Below are 25,030 nucleotides of genomic sequence, written 5' to 3' on the forward strand. Positions count from 1 at the left end.
CTCCCATTGACAGAGTCCTTTGTCTAGTGGTGAGGTGGAGCATGCATGCAGCAGTTGGGAGCCTTGCTGACTCTTGCAATAACCTTCACCTTGACACTGGCCTCCTGGCGAAATGGACCGTAGAAGTCCTTGCTAAAGCTGCCTAAAGAGGAGACGGAGTGTATGAAAATGAGAGGCTACAAGGACAAATGAAGGTGGAAATATAAGGGATACCTCTGTGCTATGAAATAGAGCCCAAATAAAACTAATTTGGGATAAATCCCTAAGAAGTGTGGGATTGAGGAGAACATGCCATTTCATGTTCACCAGCAGACCACTGAGGCTTGTGAAACAGTAAACAGAACCAATGAAAGAGCTGCAAGGGCCCCTAAAGAAATTCTACATCAGTGGTTCTCAAATGTGAGCTTGCATCAGAATCACCTGGAGGGCTTGTTAAAACAGATTGCAGGGCCCCACCCCCAGAGTTTTTGATTTAGAAAGTGTGGTTTGGGGTCTGGTAATCTGCATTTCTAACAAATTCCCAGGTGATGCTGATGCTGCTGTTGGAGGAGGGGGCACACTTTCTAAACCACCTCCAGTCCAATCTCTTTAGGGCATAGGAAGGGCAACCGAGACCTAAAACAGCAGTGACTTGTCCAAGATCACACAGCAGGTTGACAGTCCATCCATTGAGTCCCACAACCCAGGCCTCCTAATTAACAATCATGTGTTTTTATCCCAGAGCACCACACTCAGATTTAGTTACTAGACTACCGTCTGATGGAGAAATATAAGGGAAGATGACAACAATAGAAATGGATTCAGCCTTTTCTTTGTGTGACTCTATACAAAACTCCCTCCAATTTCAGCTTCTAGCATACCAGTCAAAGCACTACTAAGCCAGGGCTGAGGCTTAACCCTTCATTAGCAGCACCAGAAACGTGTCTGTCCCTCCTTCTATTACTCTTTCGGTATAAATCCCTCACAAAATTCACACTAAAATGATTGCATACTGGGTAGAGTTGCCAGATTTAGCAAATAAAAACACAGGCTGCTCAGTTAAATTTGAATTTCGCATTGTGTATCTGCAACTCAAATTTAACTGGGTGTCTTATATTTAATCTGGCAACCCTAATCCTAGGAAACTGCTGGTCAGTTTGAAGAAAGGGGGTTAACTTCTTAGCTCATGGTTCAGCTTCACCCTCCCCCACCCAGATGCTAAAGAGGCTCAGGAACACCTGACCCCTCCACCTCCTGCCTCCACCTGCAGCCCGCCAGGCTTGTTGGAGCTCTATTGAACCAAAGTAGAAAGGCTGTGATTTGAAGAGCAGTAAAAAAGCAGCAGCAGCTGAACTGCTATCCTCCAGCTTTTCTCATTTCTATGAAAAGTTTGATTCTGGTTCCATGCCCTGTGATTAAGCAAAACAAGAGGAAGACAAATAAAAATTCTGTACAGCTGTTTCACACTGACAGACCTGACCTTCCCAGTTGAGGGTTCTTTGTGCTGGGAAATTGTTACCTAGCAACCAGGCCTTGCAGCTGCCAGACTCCAAACACTGAAAGCACGACTTATAGAAAAGACGCCAGGAGAAGAAGGGTGGATTGGGGACTGCATCAATCTGGGCTTTGTCTTGGGGTCTAATATTATATTCCAGTAGGAAAAGATAGGCAGGAATTGAAGCCCCTTCCTGTTGCTATTCAATTGCCAAATCAGGCTGCTTGGGCTCAGCTTCCTGTCACCTCCACCTGCTCTAGCAGTCACCCCAGGGTGTGAAAATGGTAGGGCTGAGGGAGGATTGGGAATGAAGATGCTTCCCAGAGATGTCAAATACTCTGGGTGGTTCACAGGGCTTTTATTCTTTGACAGTGGAGCATATGTTCAATCTTCAATACACATCTTCAATAATTGGACATTTCTCTCTTCCTCCTCCTCCCCCCCACTCTTCTTCCTCCTCTGTCTCTCTTTTAAAAAATACAGACAGAGGGACCCACCATCTGTATTTTTTAGAACTCCCCAGGTGTTTAGAAATTCCCAATACTGCAGAAGGTGAAGGATTAGCTCAGAGGATTTCAAATATTAGCACTTACGTGAATCACCTGGCCAGCTTCTTAAAATGCAGAGTCCTGAGTCCCACCTTCTAGCAAATCTGACTTAATAGGTTTGGGGTGGGGTCCAGGAAATCTGCATTATTAACAAGCACCCCACATGGATGGGGTCTATGCACAACACTGCATAATACTACTTTATGGTGTCTTTTGACATAAAGGGATTTTTAGTATACTCACAGTTGTACAACTATTACCTCATCAATTTTAGAACATTCTCATCACCCCCAAAAGAAACCCCATACCTATTAACCATCACTCCCCATTTCTCCCCAAACCTCCAACCCTAGGCAACCACTAATCTATTTTCTGTCACTATGGATTTGCCTATTCTGGACATTACATATAAATGGAATCATACGGTTTTGTGCTTGGCTTCCTTCACTTACCATAATGTTTTCATGGTTCACCCATGTTATAGTGTGTATCAGCATTTCATTTCTCTTTACAATTAAATAATAGTCCATTGCATGGATATAGCACATTTTGTTTATCTGTTTGTCCATTGACGGGCATTTGGGTTGTTTCCATCTTCTGGCTATTATGAGTAATGCTGCTACGAACATTTGTGTACAAGTTTTTCTGTGGACATATATTTTCATTTACCTGGAGTATACACCTAGGAGTAGAATTGCTGGGTCATATAATAACTCTATTTCTATGTTTCCAAAGCAGAGGAACCATTTTAAATTCCCATGAGCAGTTTGTGAGGGTTCTAATTCCTCCATATCCTTGCCAACACATGTTATTATCTGTCTTTTTAATTATTGCCATCCTAATGGATGTGAAGTGGTAGCTCATTGTGGTTTTAATTTGCATGTCCCTGATGGCTAATGATGTTTTTCATCTTTTCATAGGTTTATTGGTCATTAGTATATCTTCTTTGGAAAAATGTCTATTCAAATCCTTTGCACATTTTTAATCAGACTATTTATCTTTTTTACTATTGATTTGTAAGATTTCTTTATATATTCTATACACAAGTCCCTAATCAAATATATGATTTGCAAATATTTTTCCCATTCTATGAGTTGTCTTTCCACTTTCTTTCTTTTTTTTGTGAGGAAGATTGGCCCTGAGCTAACATCTGCCAATCCTCCTCTTTTTTGCTGAGGAAGACTGGCCCTGGGCTAACATCCATGCCCATCTTCCTCCACTTTATATGGGACGCCGCCACAGCATGGCTTGACAAGTGGTGCACCGGTCTGTGCCCGGGATCCGAACCGGCAAACTCCGGGCTGCCGCAGCGGAGCGCGCACACTTAACTGCTTGCCCCACTGGGCCGGCCCCTCCACTCTCTTGATGGTATCATTTGTAGCACAAAAGGTTATAATTTTGATGAAGTCCAATTTGTTTATTTTTTCTTTGGTTGCTTGTACTTTTGGTGTCATATCTAAGAAACCATTGCCTAATCTAAATTCAGGGTTTACATAGATGCCTTCTTCTAAAAGTTTTATATTTTTTGCTCTAACATTTAGGTTTTCGATCCATTTTGAGTTACTTTTTGTATATGTTGTGAGGTAGGGGTCTTAATTTTTGTATTTATTTATTTTTGCATGTGGATATCCAATTGTCCCAGCATCATTTGTTGAAAAGACCATTCTTTCCTTATTGAATTGTCTTGGCCTCTTTTTGAAAACAATTGATTGTAAATGTGAGGGTTTATTTATGGACTCTCAATTCTATTGCATTGATCTATATGTCTGTTTTTATGCCAGTACCACATTGTTTTGTTTACTATAACCTCGTGATAAGTTTTGAAATTGGGAAGTGTGAATTTTTCCACTTTGCTCTTCTATTTAAAGATTGTTTTGACTACTCTGGATCCCTTGAATTTCCAAATGAATTTTAGTATTAGCTTATCAATTTCTGAAAGAAGCCAGCTAGTACTTTGATAGGGATTTTATTGAATCTGTAGATCAATTTGGGGATTATTGTCATCTTAACAATATCATGGATTCTCTTTCTCTTTTGAACTGGTTTATAACATCTGCTTGGGTCCCTCATTAATTATGAGTTAAATAAAATCTTTAATACATGTTCATTTTTTTATCTGTACAAGTGTCCTGACTTTACCCTTTTTTGAAAATTATCTTTCAACACCTTTGATTTAGTTGGAGCAAGCATATTTCGCCCATTTCATGGATGTGGAAACTGACACCCTGAGAGTTTAAGTGACTGGCTTATAGCTTGAACACAACCTAATGATAGGATAGAGCTGTGACCAAAACTCAGGTATTCTAACTCCCAGTCAAAGACGTTTTCACCAGACCATACTTTCTTTCTTTGTTTATTAAAATTTTTTAAATGGAATAAATGTTGTTGAAAGAATTCTGTTAGGTTTCTGCTTGGAGCATAATTCCTTTTTTCGTCTTTCTCCTTGTCCAAACCCTTTATTAATAATAAGAAATTTTTACTGTGCCTATTTGATGTCATTATGTTTTCAGCTATATATTTAGTATAACTGAATTTATCAGGTTTGAGATATTTGTGTAGCATTTGTTTCCTGGATCAAAAGATATCTGGAGAATCCAAAGTGTAGTTCAAAGGATTGCACAGGACATAATGTTGAATGAAAGTACCAGTGAAATACAGTCCCATGACAAGGGAAACCCAAAGGAAAATATATATAATGGGGAAACTTGAAACAGAATTTTGGGTGGTACAGAATTATCTGGGTGTAGTGGTATGCGTGTAAGATTTTTATGGGAGGGGGTGGGGTAGCTGGCATGGAAGAATGCAGAATTGTGCTCAAGACCCAAGCAGGCAGCTATTTGTTCTTCCTATTACGTGAAGAAGATAAGTCTGTCCAGAACCTATTTCAAAAACATCCTCTTTAGAAATCAAGCATATTTTATCCTTCAATTTTGGCTGTTCAAGCAAAATATTTTATTCTCTAGCATTTACTTGCAAATAGGAAATGTCTGTATTGGGATGTAAGTCCCAGTAACTGTGGTTGGCCAAAGTTGAAACTCCTCAACACCCACTTACTCTGAAAATTAGGCTATGTGTCAAAAAACCAAATTCAACAGAGGAGAGGAGCCTCCAGTTTCAGCTTGTATTAAAAGATATGTTTTTATTTATAATCCTTCTAAAGGGCTTTTGATGATGCAAGAATATTATTCTGGTTTCCTAACGTAGCTATCTAATGCAAGGCATTTATTCTTGAAATATACATGTAATCCAACTGCCTGCCAGCAGTTGATAAGGCTTCTGATATATAGAAATTCAGAACAGAGGAGTTGAACTATGTCTCTCTGACAGTTGATTCATGCTTTAACTCAAGCAGATGAGTAAAAGCTGGACAGATTTAAGATTTTTAAAGGCTTCAGCTTGTTTCACATGTGTGCTTGCAGTAACCTAATTAGCATGTAGTGAATATCTGAAATGACTTTTACTGGATTAGTCAGCATGGTATGGAGGAAAGAGCACTGACCTAGGAGTCAAGAGATCCGGATTCTAGTTGTGACTCGGCTATTAATCAGTTCTGTGACTTTGGGTGAGTCCTTTCACTTCAGGAATATCAGAATCTGCATCTGTCAAATGGAGATAATCAAATCCACCTAGGCTATCTCATAGGGTTGTTGTGACAATTAAAACAGATAATAGGGCCAGCCCCGTGGCTTAGCGGTTAAGTGTGCGCGCTCCGCTGCTGGCAGCCCGGGTTCGGATCCCAGGCGCGCACCGATGCACCGCTTCTCCGGCCATGCTGAGGCCACGTCCCACAAACAGCAACTAGAAGGATGTGCAGCTATGACATACAACTATCTACTGGGGCTTTGGGGGAAAAATAAATAAATAAAATTTTAAAAAATCAGATAATAGAAGTGAAAGGACTTTTAAAAGCACGAAGCAAGACAAGTGTAAAATATTTTTATTACTACTCAATTCACTTCTTCAGCTTTTACCAGTGGAATGTCTGCTAAAGCTTAGATATTACAGAGAACTACTATGAATGCAAGATATAAGAAAAAGGGGCAGGATTTGATCAGAACTATAACTAATATTTGCAACATACCTTATAGTTCACAGAGCACTTTTGCATACACTATCTCATCTAAGATCCACAATAACCTTGTTCATTAGGCAAGGTAACAGTAAATTCTTCAAGGCCAGAGAATGTATTTTACTCATCTTAATATATTCCCAAACCTAATGAAATGCCTAGCAAAATAAATATTTGTTGAATTAATTTATATTATTTCTATCCCCATTTTATAGATGAGAAAACTAAGGTCCAGGGAGAATAGGGACAGAGCTGAGATTTGAACTCATTTTTCAAATCCACTGCACAGCTCTCCTCTACCTTATTACTAGTATTATTGATAGCAGTGGTTCTCAGACTTTGGCAAGCAACAGAATCACCCACAAGGTTTCTTGGAACCCAGATTGCTGGGCCCCACCCCAGATTTAGGATTCAGTAGACCCAGAGTGGGAACTGAGAATTTGTATTTCTAACAAGTTCCCAGGTGATGCTGATACTGCTGGCCCAGGGACTTCACGTTGAGAAGCACTACCTTATAGCCTTGTTTGGTCTTCTAACCAGCAGTATCCGCACCACTTGGGAATTTATTAGAAATGCAAAAACTTAATACATAAATTAAAGTTTGAGAAGCACTAGAGGACAACGAGGCCAGTGGTTCCCTGATCTGGCTGCTCACAAGAATCATTTGGGGGAGCTTTGAAATATATAAATTGTCAGGCCCCTCTCGGGAGATTCTGGTTCCCAGGTGATTCTGATGCACAGCCACTTCTGGGAAACATTGCTCTAGACTAATGATATCCCACCATATTTTTATCACAACTGCTCCACCTTCCCCACCCCGATCACCACATCCTATCCTCCCAGCAATCTCCCTGGGTGGTAAATGAGCCCAGCAGAGAAGCATTTTACTGGGGTTCTGCAAGGCCTTCAGCAGCAAGTAGTTGCTCAGATAAGTGGCCCAAGCACTGATTTTGTAAAAACAATATTCTAAATACCAAGGTAGCCTGGGAGATAAAAGGAGTGCAAAACAAGATCTGTTGGGGGAGCTAGACCTAGCACACACTCTTACATATTAAAATAATTACAAAACAATAAATGGTCAACTCTCTGGCATTCTCAGTATGACTGATATTGAAACAAGGTATATGAATTGGAGTAGTCCAGAAATCTTCACAAAAAGAGGTGGACAGTGGGCCTGCATAAAAAAAAAATTTTCTTACATTTGTATCACTTTTTTCCCTAGGAAATCATTCAACAAATAGTCTCTCAGACAAAGGATAAATGTAACTCAACAACAGGAACTAAACAGGGGACCTAGAAAATGCACTTAACACCCAACTTCACACTCTTGTATAGAAGAATGAATTACAGAGAATGGATCTGATTAAATAGAATTAAATAGAATAGGGTAGGAATGGGGAAATGTACCTTGAATGGAAATTACCCTGAATTTTCATCTTTTGCAAAGTGAAGCATCTTCAAGCTCAATGTGAGTGGAAGTCTCTCAAGCCAGGAGCAAGTGAAGTCCCTTGTAAGCAAAAATGCATGATACCACGCTAAAATTTCCAAGCCTCATTCCTCTGCCTCCAGTCATGACCAGGCCTCAAACAGATGATGTAGACTAGAAATATGCTAGAACTCGGCTAAATAGCACTCCCTACTATAGGTACATGTCCTCCTCCATTTACAATATGCTTATGTTTCTTCTTGAAAAAAAATGTGAATTTTCAGGGCAATGGATACCATCCTTATTTACCAAGAATTGAATCCAATAATCCATATTCTAGCTTTTGGAATGGAACATTTACTCATTTGCTAACTCAGGGAGACCTGGAGAATAAAAAAGAATATGGGTTTCATCAATTTTTCTTCTAGTGTAATTTAATGATGGACGGGATGTTTTGCCTAGTTGCCAATTAATATTTTCTGGTTCTATTGGTATGATAAACTCTTACAAATGAATAATGTTTTATGTTATTCAGAACACTTTCACAGATATTTTGATATCTAAGGCCCCTTTTAGCTCTGAAGTTTTATGATCTAATATTATCTTTCTAATGGCCCTATGAGGGAGGTTGAACAAGGTTTCTTAACCTGCTCTAGGTCTCAGTTTATTCATCTATAAAATGAGAGTGTTGGACTAGAACAATGGTTTTCAACCTTGGCTGAACATTAATTTGCTTGGGGAGATTTTAAAAATATTGATACCGATGCCTAGGCCCACTTTCAAAGATTCTGATGATATTGGTGTGGGGCCAAGCCTGAGCACTGAGCCTTCTACAAGTTCTCCAAGTATTTCTAATGTGCAGCCAGGACTGAAACCCACTGGACTGGATGAGGTCTTCCATCTCTGACATTCTGAGTCTAGATGTCATTTGCATTTTTTTTTTTTTGGTGAGGAGATCAGCCCTGTGCTAACATCCGCCAATCCTCCTCTTTTTTTTTTTTTTTTTTTTTGCTGAGGAAGACGGCCCTGGGCTAACATCTGTGCCCATCTTCCTCCACTTTATATGGGACGCCGCCACAGCATGGCTTGCCAAGCAGTGCGTCGGTGCGCGCCCGGGATCCGAACCAGCGAACCCCGGGCCGCCGCAGCGGAGCGTGCGCACTTAACCGCTTGCGCCACCGGGCCAGCCCGTCATTTGCATTTTATGGATGAGGAAACTGAGGCACTGAGAGGTTAAATGACTGCTAATGGTTAAAAAAATGTCAGTTCTAAGGTGGGAGATAGAACCTATGTGTTTTTACTTCAAAGCCTAGACATCTGTTTCAGGCTGCCTATAGTTTACCTGATGTCCAAACCTGTATGGTCCTTAATCCTGATTTTGCCCTGTGTACCTTTATGTATAGAAATCCAGCATTTCAGAAATATCACCCTTAGGCTATTGGCTTCATCTGTTGAGTTTACTATACTCTCTCCTCCATTAGAAGGCCTTCCCAAATTAGCTTCCACCTGGCCCTGATCTAAGCATGCGTGCATTCTTTTAGCACTTACTACTCACTAAGTCAACTTCCACTCACTCATTCATTCAACATGTATATTAAGCATATACCATGTTCTAGGCACTGTTCTAGGTCCTGAAGATACATCTATGAACAAGACAATGCCTCTGCCCCCAACAGCTGTTTGTATGTTACTCTACAAGATTTAAGACTTTATTCTAGGTATGGAGCATGTCTTCCTGACTAGATTGTAAGCACCTCAAGATTAGATACTCTGTTTTCTGGTACTTTATATATATATAGAGTACCCCAAAGTGCCTTGTACCTTACTCTACAGATAACAGATATCTCTTATTTAATGATTATAGAAGACTGTCACAGTTATCCTTAACAGAATCTACTATTAAGAAAACCACTAATAAATTGGAAAGATTGGGCATTTTGTTTATTCTGTATGTTATAGATAATTAAAATTTACTGATGTCTGGGATTCTTGCCAGTGTGGAGTCATTTCTAGACAACAATAGTAAGCAGCTTAAGCTTGCCTATTTGGGATCTTCCAGATTTGATTTATGTAATCATAGAACTTTAAGCATAGAAAAGACTCAAGTACATAGAATGTTTGCTTTATGGGATGAGTTTTAGGGTAATCTCTTCTACAAAAGTAGAAACGGAGATCCAGTAAGAGGCAGTGGTTTACTCTAGATTACCCAGCTCTTTAGTGGCAGAGCAAGTGTCTCCAGGTCCCTTGCCCAAGGCTCTTTGCCATTATTCCTTCCTCTATTGCAGGAGTCGGCAAACGCTTTCTATAAAGAGCTATGCTTTCAGACTCCAGATTGAAACATCAAGTCTTGGCTAAATCTCCTGCCTGCCAGCCTGGCCTGCATATTTCAGATTTGCCAGGCCGCACAATCACCTGGGCCAATTCCTTAAAAGAAATCTCTTTGTATATACACATCCTATTGGTTTTGTTTCTCTGAAGAACCCTGGCTAACACAGGCCGTACAATACATATGTTGGGCTTTGTAATCCCAAATGGTCTCTGCTGCATATTTTTCTTCCTTTTTTTAAACCTATAGTTTGCTGACCCCTGATCTATTGTATTGCGAGTAATGGAAAATCAAGTTTTCCTTTGTATTCCAAAGGGAAGTTTCCTAGAGACTGTAAACTCTGATCAACCTTAGTTCTTTCTAATTATATTTCACTCTTATTAGTCTTGCTTTGTATCCCCATTAGCTCTACCTTTTGTGTGAAGATTTCCAGGGTCTGTATCTTTGCATTTATGCTCTATGTGTTACATACACAAACTCAGCTACCCCACATCATTCTGTTCTACTTCAGGCTAGGACTTGACAAGGGCAAGGGTAGTATGGAGCAGATGCTGTCACCCTTGAAAACCACATTCAGCTGTGGGAATGGAAATATATTGATTTAAACAGATTTTTTGCTTTACAAGAAGGGAGGGAGAGAGATTCCTCAATTTGACCTCAAGGAGTCTTGGCAAGGTCCCTGTGGAGTAGCCAAACTCCATACCACTCAGTGAATTGAACCAGAGCCAGGAATGTTGAGCTGGGGGGGGGGGGCTGGGAATTTTTTAGTCTGCTCAGTAATGGCTATTTTCTCTGGAGTCTGAGTCCTAGCCCTACTTCCAGTCAGAGAAAACTCTGAAAGCAAGGGTGGCTATGTAAAGTAAATCCCATGAGAGGGTCCCCTCTAAATTCTCACCTTCTACATTACATCAGTTCAGCCACAATTACAGCCATCACCAGCTTCCAGGTGGGGTTTATGGATAAGCCTTTAGTCAACAAACTGTTCAGCAGCCAATGTAACAGCAGCGGTAGCATTCAGAAACCCCATTTCAGGGTAGGGTGGCTGTTGCTAAGGAAGATTATGGTTGGGGTTGAGATTGAGGTGTCTATATTAACTACCACTAAAAATAGACATGGATTAAAACCAATTCCAACCTTTCATCTGGATGAGCTGCAGTAATCCATCTCATTGCTAATCAACTTTCACATCCCCTTCACTCAGCTGCCTTCTGCAAGGCTGCAGGCTAAATGACAGAAACAGTTCCAGCCTGGAGATGAATAATGCCATTCATCAATCCCAGAAGTCTCTCCTTGAAGATGCTGAGGAGGCAGATCCCTATTCCCACCTCTGAGCCCAACAAGCCAGAGAAAATGCTGACTATGCCAGCGTTTTGTCATGCTTTGTACAGTGGGTAAAATATGTTAGAACTAAACTAGGAGAAGGGTACTACTTGTGACTTCTCAATTAGTAGTTGTGAGGTCTAAGAAGCCACTGCTCTCTTGGACTGAATCCTCAGTCACAGCATTCTTATTCACTGCTCAGCCCACGTGAGCTCACAATACCAGCCCAGGAAACACATAGCCCAGTATATCCAGGGCTGGTTACCCATTAGGTACAGTAGGCATAGTGCCAAGGGCCCACCATAATTTTATGGGCCCATGAAAATGATTTAATTTTTTTAAATCAGAAAAAAGTGAACGTTTAGCTTGAAGAAAATGTTAATATATAATATTAATACATTCTTCTTTATACAAACACAGTGGTAATTATTTTTTTTAGTGGAGGAAGGGGTCCACAAAAGCAAAAGTGCCTCGGGCCCGCAAAGGTGACAATGCATCCATAAATATATAAACTATGCTTGAAGCTCCAAAATCTAAAGGGTAGGATGGCTCACTAGAGAACCCACACTTTTAATCAGGAGAGTCCCTGGGAAAGCACAAACATCAATTCCCAGCAGACGACAAGTCAAACACTTGAAACTTCAAGCAAGGCAAGGCTCCATCCTCTTTGCAAACAGCAAGAGGAAGTTCACCTATCAACTGCCATATTAAATAAACTGTGGAGGCAAAGACTGCCAGAGGGAAGCTTTTTATCAAGGCTGCAATGTCTCTGGTGAGTAAGACCAGAAATGTCCTGACATATAAATATTTATATACGACTTCATCAGATGAGACAGCCAATACAGGGGCACAGGCATGCATATGCAGACACAAAGAGACTTCAGGAGGTACTGGTCTCTGGCCCAAAACCTCTTTTAAGGGATATTATCATGCTGGGCGAGTCATTCAGACCCCTAGGGTCTGCCAAATTGTTGCCAGCTGGTGAAGCATAGACTTGGTGCAATAGAAAGTGTGCAGTCTACATAAATGGCAAGCAGTACTTATGGCAGTTAAGTCTAATTAGTAAAGCTGTCTCTGATTCTTCCAGGGAGACTCTGCAGCATGGAGGAGTGGAAGGGGTGCTGGTTTATACAGGACTAAATCTATCGTGAAAGTTCTAAACCTGGCAATGGAATTGATGTTGCTGCCTCTTTACCACCATGGTTAGAGAAGCCAAACTTTAATGCCTATGAGAAAAGGATTCTCCTAATTTCTTACAACTCTGGGGAATCGAAATATCTTCTAGACAAATCTCCCATTTTGATCCATTTTTCCTTTTCCTTCTGGAGTCTAAAGCAGAGACCAATGCTCTCAAGCCCTATTCTGACCATGGATAAATAGGTGTTACCTTTGTGGTGATTATTGATACTCTATCTACAGAGACCCTCTTGCGCCAGTTTATCACCCCTGTCAAAATGCAATGGTGCCTGCTTTCTTTCCATTTAATTATTCCTTTGGGCCTTGAAGCTTTTTTTCTTTTCAAGATTCTCTAATTAAAATGCAAATAAATACCTGAGGTGGAGGCCAATGATTCCCAAAGTGCATTCTACCACATGGTCATTGTATTTTTTTAAAGATTTGGCGTTCAAGCAAGTTTGGGAAAAGCTGGACTAAACAAAATCAAGCAGGTTTCCTTGCAGAGGGTTCACTGGAGTCTTTTTTCAAGAGGAGAATATACTATGCAATGTTACTAAACTTATTTTACCAAAGAACATTTGATCAGACTAGTATTACATATAACACAATTTGGGAAATGTGCTCTAAACTGATAGGAGCTAACATTATCATGAGGATTGATTTGTTGGAGCCTTACCAACTGAATCCATGAGCTGAGATCAAGGTCCTGAGAAAATCAGATCCAAAAAACATCTGACTTATCTGGGGATAGGGCTTTAAGTTATAAGGTAGGACAGAACACAGTTCGACAAAGGGCTAGCTCGGCATATTAAAATGCATACATGATATAAACTATATCAGAAGGGCATTTTAGCAACCATGTATAACACAAGAGACTACAGAGAGTAAAGCTTTAGGCAAATGGGACACTGGACAGGCAAGTTGTGATCGATCTGGAGTACAGGGAGCTGCCAAGAAACATCAAATGCCACAGCCTGACCCAGTCATCACTCCATCTGCCTAATTGCATCTGAGGGCCTTCCTGAGCCAGCCCCTGCCCTCCAATTTACTGGAGAATTTTGCCTCCTGTTCCCAGAAATAATGACTATTTGAATCACCTGGATTAGATTGATTTACTAGCCTAAATCTTCATCTGAAACAGATGTTGTCTGCCACATTTGACACAGCTGCACACTTCTGCATCAAAAGAATTCTCCTAGCCTCTCTGGACACATCTTCATCTAGTTCTCCATGGTTCTAACAATTCCTGGGCTCCTCCTCTTACCACCCTTTTTTTTTTTTTTAAAAGATTTTATTTATTTATTTTTTCCCCCCAAAGCCCCAGTAGATAGTTGTATGTCACAGCTGCACATCCTTCTAGTTGCTGCATGCGGGACGCGGCCTCAGCATAGCCGGAGAAGTGATGCGTCGGTGCGCGCCCGGGATCCGAACCCGGGCCGCCAGCAGCGGAGCGCGAGCACTCAACCTCTAAGCCAAGGGGCCGGCCCTCTTACCACCTCTTTAATGCAAATATCCCCCATGCTCTTTTCCTGGAGCAACTTTTCACATGAACCCTTGGTGAGCTCCTTGACCTGTCTGATTTTAACTACCCCTGTTTGAAGATTACTCCCAAATCTGTATCTCCAGCCCAGAACTCTCTCCTGAGTTCCAAACCCATATATACCACATATATACCACTCCTCCTGGAGACTTCACTTAGATGTAGCAAGGCACCCCAAGGTCAATATATCTAAGCTCTGCTTCTTGCCGTGAATTTCTCTACCTCAGTGAATGGCCCTACCAATCACCCATATACCTCAGCCATAAACCTGAGTCACCTGAATCCTCTCCCTCCCTCATCCGTGGTAGGTAAAATTCTAAGAATGACCCTTGCCCTAGTATAATCTCCTCCCCTTGAGTGTGGCAGGAACCTGTGAATATGGTATGTCATTCCTATGATTGTGTTATATTATATGGCAAAAGTAGACTTTTCAGATGTAATTAAGGTTAATAATCAGTTGACTTTGGGTTAATCAAAGTGGAGATTATCCAGGGGGGAGCAATCTAATCACATGAGCCCTTTAAAAGCAGAGTTTACTCTGACTGGTGGCAAAAGGGGGTTAGAGAGATTCTAAGCATAAAACAGTTTTGATGTACCGTGTTGGCGTGAAGATGGAGAGAGCCATGTGAAAAGGATGTGGGTAGCCTCTAGAAGCCGAATAATGGTTCCTAGCTGACAATAAGCAAGGAAAGGGTGACCGCAGACCTACAGGTCCAAGGAACTGAAATCTGCCAAAAACCTGAATGAGCCTAGAACTGCATTCATCCCCTAGAGCCTCTAGATAAGAGCCTAGCCTGTCTGACACCTTGACTTCAGCCTTGTGAGACCCTAAGCAGAGAACCCAGTCAAGTCTGCTTTAACTCTGACCTACAGAACAGTGAGATAATAAATGGATGTTCTAAGCTGCTACACATGTGGTAATTTATTACACAGCAGTAGAAAACTAATACACCCTCAAATTCAATTAATCACTAGGCTCTCCAGTTGCTACCCCCCAAATATTTCTTGAATCTGTTTTCTCATTTTCTATGCCCACTATCACTTCCCAGGTTAGGTCCTTCTATTCTCCTTCCTGTACTACCACACAGCCTCCTACCTGGTCTCACCACTGGTTTTGTCTTCCTCAAATCCAAAACAACCGAGTGACCTACCTCACCTGCAAATCTGATCATGTTGTTCCTCTGCTTAACATCTTTCAGTGGCTTCTATCCCTACAGGATAATATCTAAGCTCCTTAACATAGTTTACAAGGTTGTTCCTGGATCTTGACCTTGCCTTCATCTCAGCTTCATCTTCTGCCATGTCTGCCTTGCAGCTTATCCTATAATGCAGGGTTTCTCAATCTTAGCATTACTGACATTTTGGGTCAGATAATTCTTCGTTGTGGAGAGCAGTTCTGTGCATGGTAAGATGTTTAGCAGCATCCCTGGCCTCTACCAACTAGATGTCAGTGGCATCTCACCCCCTTTCATGACAACCAAAAATGTCTCTAGACGTTGCCAAATCCCCCCTGGGGGGAGAAATTGCCCTGGTTGAAGACCACTGGGCTAGCAATACAGAACTGCTGTGGCTCCGTACACCCAAGCTCTTTTTTCTCAGGAGTTAATATCACAAGACCTGGACAGGGTAGAGTCTGTGGTATCAAAAATAAAAGTATTCTAAATCTAGGAAAAATAGATGGACTGAGATTCTGGAAATCCCTTTTGGTATACCTTTTTAAAATTAAGGAACTTTGGTGGTTTGGGGGGAGTCTGTGACTCTTTGTACTAGAAGTCCCTTATGTTTAGGAAGCATCTTTGATTCTGGAGAGTTAGAAGGGCCAGGATAGGACTAAGATAAAAAGAAGAAAAAAATGTCTTCTTTGTATCTGCTCTAGCTTTAAGAAAAGTTATTAAAGGGACTTGCATGTTTCCTTCTATATTGTTTAGTCAAGAACTCTGGGCCAAATCTCTACACAGAAAAAAAGAGTGTGAATTTGTTTGTTTGGAGCATCCCTTGGGGTACATGTTTTAGGAACATGAGTTTGGTGGTCAGGGGACAGGAGAAAGCCCAACACCCAACAATTCTATTACTAGGTAAATACTCAGGATAAATAAAAATATATGTTCACACAAAAACTTATACACAAATGTTTATAGCAGCATTATTAATAATAGCCAAAAGGTAGAAACAACTTAAGTGTCTGTCAACTAATTTAATGGATAAATAAAGTGTAGTATATCCATACAATAGAATATTATTAATCCATAAAAAGGAATGAAGTCCAAATACATACTACAACATGGATGAGCCTTAAAAACATGATGCTATGTGAAAGAAGCCAGTCATGAAAGACTACATATCATATGATTCATTTATATGAAACGTCCAGAAAAGGCAAATCTATACATACAGAAAGTAGATTAGTGGTTGCTTACAGCTAGGTGGAGTGGGGCGTAGGGAGGTGGTAGCTAAAAGTTATGGGATTTCTTTTCGAGGTGATGAAAATGTTTTAAAATTGACTGTAATGATGGTTACACATATGTATCATGATATTAAAAATTGTTGAATTGTACACTTTGAATGGGTGAAGTATATGGTATGTGAACTATATCTCAATTAAGCTATTACCAAAAAAAGTAATCTGAGCAATTCTGGGCATCTCCCTTCTCCCTGCCCCAGTCCTGCTTAGCACCACTCTGAAGGGACAGGACATGGGACAAGCAAGTTTGGATGCGTCTGGGATGAGAACTTCAGGAGTCTAGAGCATGGGGGTCACTGCCAAGGAACAATAGTTCCTTTTAACTTCTCTTATCAAGTCCTCTTTTTTTTCCTACTTAATAAGGCTTAGCCAACTCCACTGCTGTAGCCTTGGAGTGAGTTACTGTTACAGAGCATCTATATAGGAGAAACTTCTGTGCATTAGTTCACACCCACAGTTCTTGGAAGTTCTAGAAAACTTCAGAGCATTTGGCTGCTAACTTTCAATGCCAAGGTACCCCCTGGATATGAGGATATGGGCCACTGCTATTTCCAAGTGTCAGATTAAATTCAAAATTTAAAAAACCTGTTTTATCTTTTCAACAAATAGTGCTGGAAAAAATTGGATATACATTTGCTCCCCCCCTCAAAAAAGAACCTTGACCCTTACCTCACACCACACACAAAAATGAACTCAAAATGGATCAGATACGTAAATGTAAGAGATAAAACTATAAAATTTCTGCAAGAAAACACGGGAGAAAGTTTGGGGGACCGTAGTTTAGGTAAAGAGTTCTTAGATATGATACCAATGCATAATGCTTAAAAGAAAAATTAACAAGTTAGACTTCATCAAAATGAAAAAATTTTGCTCTTGAAAAGTTAAGAGAGCCATTAAGGAGATGAAAAGATATGTTACAGACTAAGAGAAAATATTTGCAAATCACATATGTGACAAAGGACTTCTATCCAGAATATATAAAAAACTCTTATAACTCAATAATAATAAGACAACTCAATTTAAGAAATGGGCAAAGGATCTAAATAGACCTTTTTCCAAAGAAGATATACAAATGTCCAATAAACATGTGAAAATATATTAGATATCATTAGTTATTAGGGAAATGCAAATCAGAACCACAAGCAGATACCACTTCACACCCACTAGAATGATCTTAACAAAAAGATAGACATTAACACGTGTTGGTGAAGATGTAGAGAAACTGGAATTCTCATACATTGCTGGTAGGGGTGTAAAATGGTGTAGCCACTTTTAGAAAACAATTTGGCAGTTTCTTCAAATTTTAAACATACACATACTATACAACCCAGCAATACCATTCCTAGATATTTACTCTAGATAAAGTAAGGCATATGTCCACATAAAAATCTGTGCATGAATGTTCATAGCAGCATTATTCCTAATAGCCTAAAAGTGGAAACAACTCAATTGCACATCAATTGATGAATGAATAAGTAAAATGTGATATATTTGTACAATGGAATGTTATTCATCATAAAAAGGAATGAAGTACTGCTATGCCACAACACAATGAACCTTGAAAACATGCTAAGTAAAGAAGCCAGCCACAATGGATCACATATTGTATGATTCCATTCGTATTGAATGTCCAGAATGGGAAAATCTATAGAAACAAAGTAAGTAAGTGATTGCCTGGGGTTGGGAGGATTAGGAGATTGGAACATAATGTCTAAAGAGTATGGAGTGTTTTTTTGTGTGTGTGGTGATGAAAATGTTCTAAAATTGATTGTGGTGATGGATGCACAACCCAGTGAATATACTAAAAGCCACTGGATTGTATACTTTTGTATACAATGTATGGTATGGGGATTATATCTCAATAAAGCCATTTTAACAACTGTATTAGGAGACAATGCTTTTTCTGCCACTTTAAGGAATGATAATAATGAAAAAGATGAACATAGAGAACTAAGAACAAGAGGCTAGTTACTTCAATGGTTGGTAATGGAAAAGTCTGCATCCCTGGATCAATCCCCACTTGATGATCCTCTTTGGTTTACTCAAGAAATAGCTCTGATGCTAGCCTCCCTCACTGGTAAAGATCCTTCCCAGCACCAAAAATAGCACCACTATTGTGGAGACGCCTTACTAATGGTACTGTCAAATGCTTGCCACAATTTTAGCAGGCTAGCGTTTCTCTTGCTTTGTTTTGTGATTCCTCTACTCCTCATATCATCCACGTTGGAAAGAAAAGGAGGCCAAACCAAAATTGCAAGTTTAAAAATATTCTCTGGTCATGTCATCACAGGCAGCAAGAAAGATCTGAATATAAGAACTGTGCAAATACCATTTAGGGACCATCCTAGAAAACAATGTATCCACCAAGGTAAGTACTACATCATGTTGGAGATTCTAGGAGAATAGCAAGGTGGAGGCCATTGAGAAGAGTAGTGGCTTGGTGAAAAATATCTAGACAGAAGCAACACTGTGACGTGAATACTCTGTTATCATGGAGCTAGAAGTACTCTTAAAGGTCGTGTATTTATCTCAAAAACTAAGGCCCAGAGAAGAGGTGATTGGCTCTATATCACATAGCTAATGGAGAACAGTGTGAAGACTAGAACTCAGGTCTCTGAATCCCAGTCTAGGGCTCTTCCCATATGCTGAATGTCAGATATTGACAGACTGGTCAGTGTAGGAGACTGGAATACTATGCCAAAGCTTTTGATTGAAATAGCCAAGCCCCACCTCTATCACTGCTCAGAGCCAGGAGCATCTCATCAACAATAAAACTCTAAGAGGATAAATTACTGAAGAAATAACCAATCACGAGGTTACACTTGGTCTTTTCTTTCCAGAAGGACAGTATATTTGATGTTTGGCCACCTCCAGCCCTCTTTTTTTATTTTTATTTTTTGTGAGGAAGATTAGCCCTGAGCTAATATCCAATGCCAATCCTCCTCTTTTTGCTGAGGAAGATTGGCCCTGGGCTAACGTCCATGCCCATCTTCCTCTACTTTATATGGGATGCTGCCACAGCACGGCTTGACACGTGGTGTGTCAGTCATGCCCAGGATCTGAACCAGTGAACTCCGGGCCACCGAAGCAGAGTGTGCAGACTTAACCGCTACGCCACCAGGCCAGCCCCAAAAGCCCTCTTTTACAGCATAAAATCTAGCTCAGTGTAAAGCATCTTGAAGTATATACTATATATGGCAAGAGAGTTTGCAAACTGTCTCCTTTCACAGAGTCCAGCATGGCTTCCCATCTTTGCTCTTTTCTACTTCATGCTGAAGCCAGTCCTCTCAAAACCTGTCTCCAGGAATTGATTCTGTGGAAGGTTGAGGAGGGGGAACTTTTGGCAATACAAACATCACCTTCCAGCCTTGATTTTCTTAAGTGAAGGTTAATGATAAATGACCTCCCTCTTGGCTCATAATTTATGGCCACGTGGCCTTACCTATTGAGCCCAACGTTGACTGACAGGGTCATGACACTAGGAGGAGAGAGAGGTTGGCTCTAGGAAAGCTGGAGGCCAGGGAGTACAAGTAAGATCAGATGTGGCCAGAGCGGGCAGAGATGATGGGGGGAGAGAAAAACAGCTACTCAGGCAAAGTAAAGACATCCACCTTGGGAAATGCACTCAACATTTCCAATGTTAAATCCAACTTGTCTTTATGTGCTTCTTGCAATTGCCTATGTGCTTGCAGCACCCAGTTATTTAGTAAAACAAGATGAAAGGGGCAAGTCTTTCCTGTAATACTTAGTAGCGATTCAAACATCCTTTGTGCTCTTACTTTCTTATTCCACCATCTTATGGTTTAAAGCATTTCTTAAAACTCCTGTTCTAGCTTCTAAGGCTATGGGTAATCTTGGAATCAGCTTAAACCTCTTTTCTGTTATTCTGAGACCTAGAATTCCTGGTCTAAGTAGTAGTACTAGAAACACATAGACAGATACACAAAATAAATCCATCCAATTGAAAATTAGTCTAACAAAGCTAACACAAATATTAAAGGCCATACTTATCCCTTAGATATGTATCTTGAGGCAATAGTGAATCTTTGACTACACAGACCCTGAATGTGGACAAAACTAAGACTGGAGATGCCAATAAGTGTCGCATGAAAATGGATGGTGTGAGGACCAGCTGCACCCTGTGTAAGATGCCAAAAAGCTAGAAGTCTATTATTAAAGCTCTGCATCTCTAACAGAAGCACCATGCTCTGTGCTTTACAGAAATGAATTTGAGGCTATGACATGTATCTATTGAGCCACTATCACCAAGTGAATCAGAAATTTGGGTTCCAGTTTTAATGCATCCATGACCCTTTTGCATAAAGGTCAATGTGTAGCTTAATTATAGAAATTAATAGTTGGATAATTTTGTCAGCACAACACAGGCACTCCAGCTGCCAAGAAATCATAAGAACAACCTCACTTGAGAGTGAACTAATATGCATCATCATACAACCCTTCACCATGTTTTCCTTGACCTCCTAGAAATCTATTACAGCCTGTCGGAGTAGCCAGGACCTACCAACTATTCCTTATTCCATTAGCAATTTCTTATTGAGGTGAGGAATAAATTGGGACCCCTTCCTAGTGATGGTTAGCTTCCCTGTCTATACTGACTACAAACATCTCAGAGGCAAGAGGTCAGGAAATCAGTCTTCTATACTGGCAAAATGTAGGCCCTGAAGAATCAAGGGCTCCAAAAGCACATCCAAACAAAATAAAGAGAAAGAGATGAGAGTCACGTCTGCAGACTGGTTGTCAATCAGCATAAGCCAATTAGTCAAATGGTATACACAAGAACAGAAGCAACAATAAATCTGGTATAATCAACTGGTCTGTTTTAACTGATCATTATTTAAACAAAGGGGGAGAAAACCACTTTATTTGGTCTACGTGGAATCCAGTTAGAGCAAGACTGAAAGCAAGTGATGGGTTTGACTTCATGATTAAAACATTCCATAACAAATAGCCTTGACCAAACTTTGTTCTTTCTTCCTGGTACCACATTTAGCCAAAGACGGGCATGGAATCTCATCTAAGCAAATCCAAGCCATTGCAACACATGTGCCTTCAGCCTGCAAAGAGGAAGATCATATTCCCAAGTAGTAAGAATACCCACCAGTAATCTAAGTGATTGACAGGTGTTAACATTAGAGCTGTCATCACTAGAATTGGGAAATGGGCTGGGCTACAAAATTTTGAGTTTGGCACCAACTTGCAGTAAGCTCAGCACCTATTTTATAATTAGTAGGTTTGCCCCTGCACCCCCAAATTTTGTTATTCAATGTCCTTGCTGTAACCACACAACGTCTGATTTGTAGGTTACCCCATGCATACCAATCTTACCAGGGAGGTAAGATTGGGAAATCCTGGGTCTAAATTAAATGAGTTTCCTTTCTGCAGGACTTCTCAAAACATTTAATGTGCCAAAGAGCACTGTGAATCTCTAAGAAAGGCATATAATTTGCAGCGTTTCACAACATTATTTGCCCACAGAACACTTTTATGAAGAGCTTCTGGGGGTGCAGAGATGGGGACAGTTCTTAGAATATACTTTGGGAGTTATTGCTTTAAACGTCTGCCCTCAATGACTTCCAAGTAATTAATGAATAGAAGTTACCTGGGGGCTATATGAACTACTTTGGAAGCCCCCATCTCTTCTCTAGACCTCAGGATAGTGTCGTGGGCACTGAAAGTAGAGGGCTTCTCAGAACATCTCAGAACATCTACCTGGGGCCATGTGAGAACCTCTTCATATTAGTTCATTCAATCAACAAACATTTATAGAGCATCTACAATGTGTCAGGAGCTGAGCACTAAAAAAAAAGGTTAAGGTTGCTTTACTTTGTAGAGTGGAATAGTGGAGACAGAGAAGTTTTCCTAGACAACATGACATTTGAATCAGACCTTAAAAAATGACCCCCAGGGGTCAGAGTAGGCAGAGGGAGACATTTTAAAGAGAAGGAACAATATATACAGATGCACTGATGCCTAACAAGGCATTTTTCTGCTCCCTTGAGCACTGCTCCCTGATGTTTCTGTACACACACCATATCATACACTGGCATTTCATAATGTGTTCCTCAAAGAAATAGGGAGCTGATGCTTGAAGGAGTTGGAGAAGGCTATCACTCTGTGTGGCCTGCTGTAGGATGAAAATCCATCCATCACTGGACTGGAGCTCGCTTACCTAGGAGGTGGAGGTGTCCTTTTATTTATTATTAGGAGCAATCACAGAATGCCAAAATATGGTATATCTCCACAAAATGTTGGGAATTCATGCTAAGAGTGATGGAGGTAAAGTAGAGGGAAGAGAGCTAACATTTATTAATATATATGCAAATTGTCTGGCAAGTGACATTTTATCTCCTTTGATGATGATTTGTATGCATACAGGTTGACGTCATGTGTTTTAATTAATAGAATGCCTTCATATCCATTATTTCCTTTGATCCTCATGAGAACCCTGTGAGCAGGGGTAGGGCAGGTGTGACCAGCCCCTTTGTACAGAGGAGAAGTGTGAAGCTCAGGATAGTTAAGTGATTAGCCCAAGGTCACATAGTAAGTGGCAATATCAAGACTAAAAACCAGATCTTCTGACCCGTAGTCTTATATCCTTAATTTGCATTTGTCCTGTTTTACTTCAAGAGGCTGAAGGTATAGGGAAGCAAACTTATGCCCAATATAAGAAAAATCTTGCTAAAACTCACAGCCATTGAACAGTGGAATAGGCTGTTTTATGAAATGATCCTAGAGGCTATCCCTGCCTTAGGTGGGAGATTACAAGTCATGGCTTCTAAAGTCACTCTCAACTCTAAGATCCAATGATTCTAAAATTCCTAGGTCCTACTTCTCTGAGACGAGTTCTCCAGCTACTAAGCCTGTTCCTGGGCAGCTCCTGTTTATTATATATTTGGTACTCAGAAAATAGATATTCTTAGAGAGATGCTTGGGAGTTGGTGCTTTTCCCAACATTACAGGTAACCCGTTGCTTTGGTACAACAAACACAAATCACATACAGTCAATGCCTCCAAGTGTCTCAGATCACCAAATGACGCGAACACAGATAGAAGCCACAAATTTATCAAAATTGCCACATAAATGAGTTTGAGTTTTCCCAGAAACTTAAAATCTTATAGCACACAGTATATATCAGAAATAATGGGAGGAGGCACAGTTCTACATCTGAATGCTCATCAGTCATTCTTAGTACAGTGAATCTGCTTTTTTAGAATCTATATAGTTGTTCAAACACCAAAGGTATTTTAAGAGGCAGAAATTATGGACTGATAATAATCCACACTTGTCTTCTCTGATGGGAGACCAGGACTCTCTTGAGAGCCAATAGAACCAGCTACTGTTCCAATTCTCCTGGAAAATTTTTTGTCGTGTATTTACAGCTCCCTATGTTCAAGAGAATGGTGCATCTGTCTGATGGAGACGCCCGGCTGCATTCTTTCTCAGATATTAATATAGGTGGCACTTTAGTAGCATAACCAATGACATGAAGAACCTGATTTGGAGGGGAACAGATGGCAGCATCTTTCTTGGGCTAATTTTAGGATTCTGAAATAGTCCCTTTCTCACACAAACAATCAGTGGAACCAAATTAAGACAGCTATGTCACGTGGAAAAGGAAGAGAGAAAAAATGTGATCTAGTGTGAAGCAGACAAAAAACCAGCGACTTCAGTGCTTCCCCCATATCTCACTCCTTTCACAGAATATATGGGTCACTTCAACCTCTTTTCATCAGAATGGATGCTGAATATCAACGTGAGGGTATCTAAGAAGAAATGAGTGGAGAAATTTCATTTCCAGCCACATGCATTGAACAATCAAGGTTGCATCGTGTAATAACTAAATTCATATTCACAAGAATGTGTAGGACCTAGGTTCTAACACATCTTTTCTTAGCAGATAAGGAAGCTAAGTGGCCATTCTACTTGTAAGTCAGAAGCAGATTGAATGTCAAAGCCTCAGGTTGCTGGTCCATTGCTTTGTCTGCTGAAAAGATCTTTCTTCCAAATGAGATATAAAATATCAAGCAGGGATGATGAGAGGTGGAGAAATAGTCTCCCAATCAGAAAGGATGCCTAAGATATAAGATGGTCATCCAAGGATTTAGAACAAATGAGAAGAAGAATACCTTGAAAAAAAAAAGTACCTACCTGTTTTCCATCCAGAGTGTAGAGTTTTTTGACAACTCCGGTCTCTAGTTTGATGGCTTCAGTGATATCAGTGAGGACTTGCTCAAAAGAGTGGGCTGTCTTCTTGTTCAGAAGCACGCGCACAGCCTTCCGAGGCTTCACCCCACTGCGGATGATGGTCACCAGCTTGGGGCGCACAAAGTCCTTGTTCTCCCTGGCCTGGGCACTGTTGCTGCTAGCCAGGGACTGGGGGGCTTTCATATTGGCAGACGTCTTCACATTGACAGACCAGTTGGGATTGACATTCTTGGTGTACTCCACCTTTTTAAAGAAGTTGTCTGAGGAACAAACATAGCTTTCCCCTAAGGGAAAAAAGAGTGGTGATTAGTTTAATAGCAGATATAGGGACTATTCTAACCAAACTAATACACTCTGACCTAGGATTTGGACTTTCAAGGAAATGGTGATAATAATCAAACTTAGGTATAATTTCTAAGTGGGCTTTCTAACAACTTGGCTCATTCAAATTCAAGAGCAAGTA

The 25,030-nt window shown here is 40.4% G+C and overlaps 1 protein-coding gene across 5 annotated transcripts in view; it reads right to left on the reverse strand.

Annotated features, from left to right (window-relative positions):
• DCX (doublecortin) overlaps positions 1 to 25,030 on the reverse strand; it is a 112,153-nt gene that overhangs the window by 76,742 nt on the left and 10,381 nt on the right. For all 5 annotated transcript variants that reach the window (XM_058536532.1, XM_058536533.1, XM_058536529.1 and 2 more), the window contains exon 3: positions 24,511 to 24,851. In XM_058536532.1, coding sequence (XP_058392515.1) covers positions 24,511 to 24,851 — 341 coding nt within the window. The remainder of the gene's footprint in view (positions 1 to 24,510; positions 24,852 to 25,030) is intronic.

The sequence above is a fragment of the Diceros bicornis genome, chromosome X, assembly GCF_020826845.1.
Source record: "Diceros bicornis minor isolate mBicDic1 chromosome X, mDicBic1.mat.cur, whole genome shotgun sequence".
Lineage (NCBI taxonomy): Eukaryota > Metazoa > Chordata > Mammalia > Perissodactyla > Rhinocerotidae > Diceros > Diceros bicornis.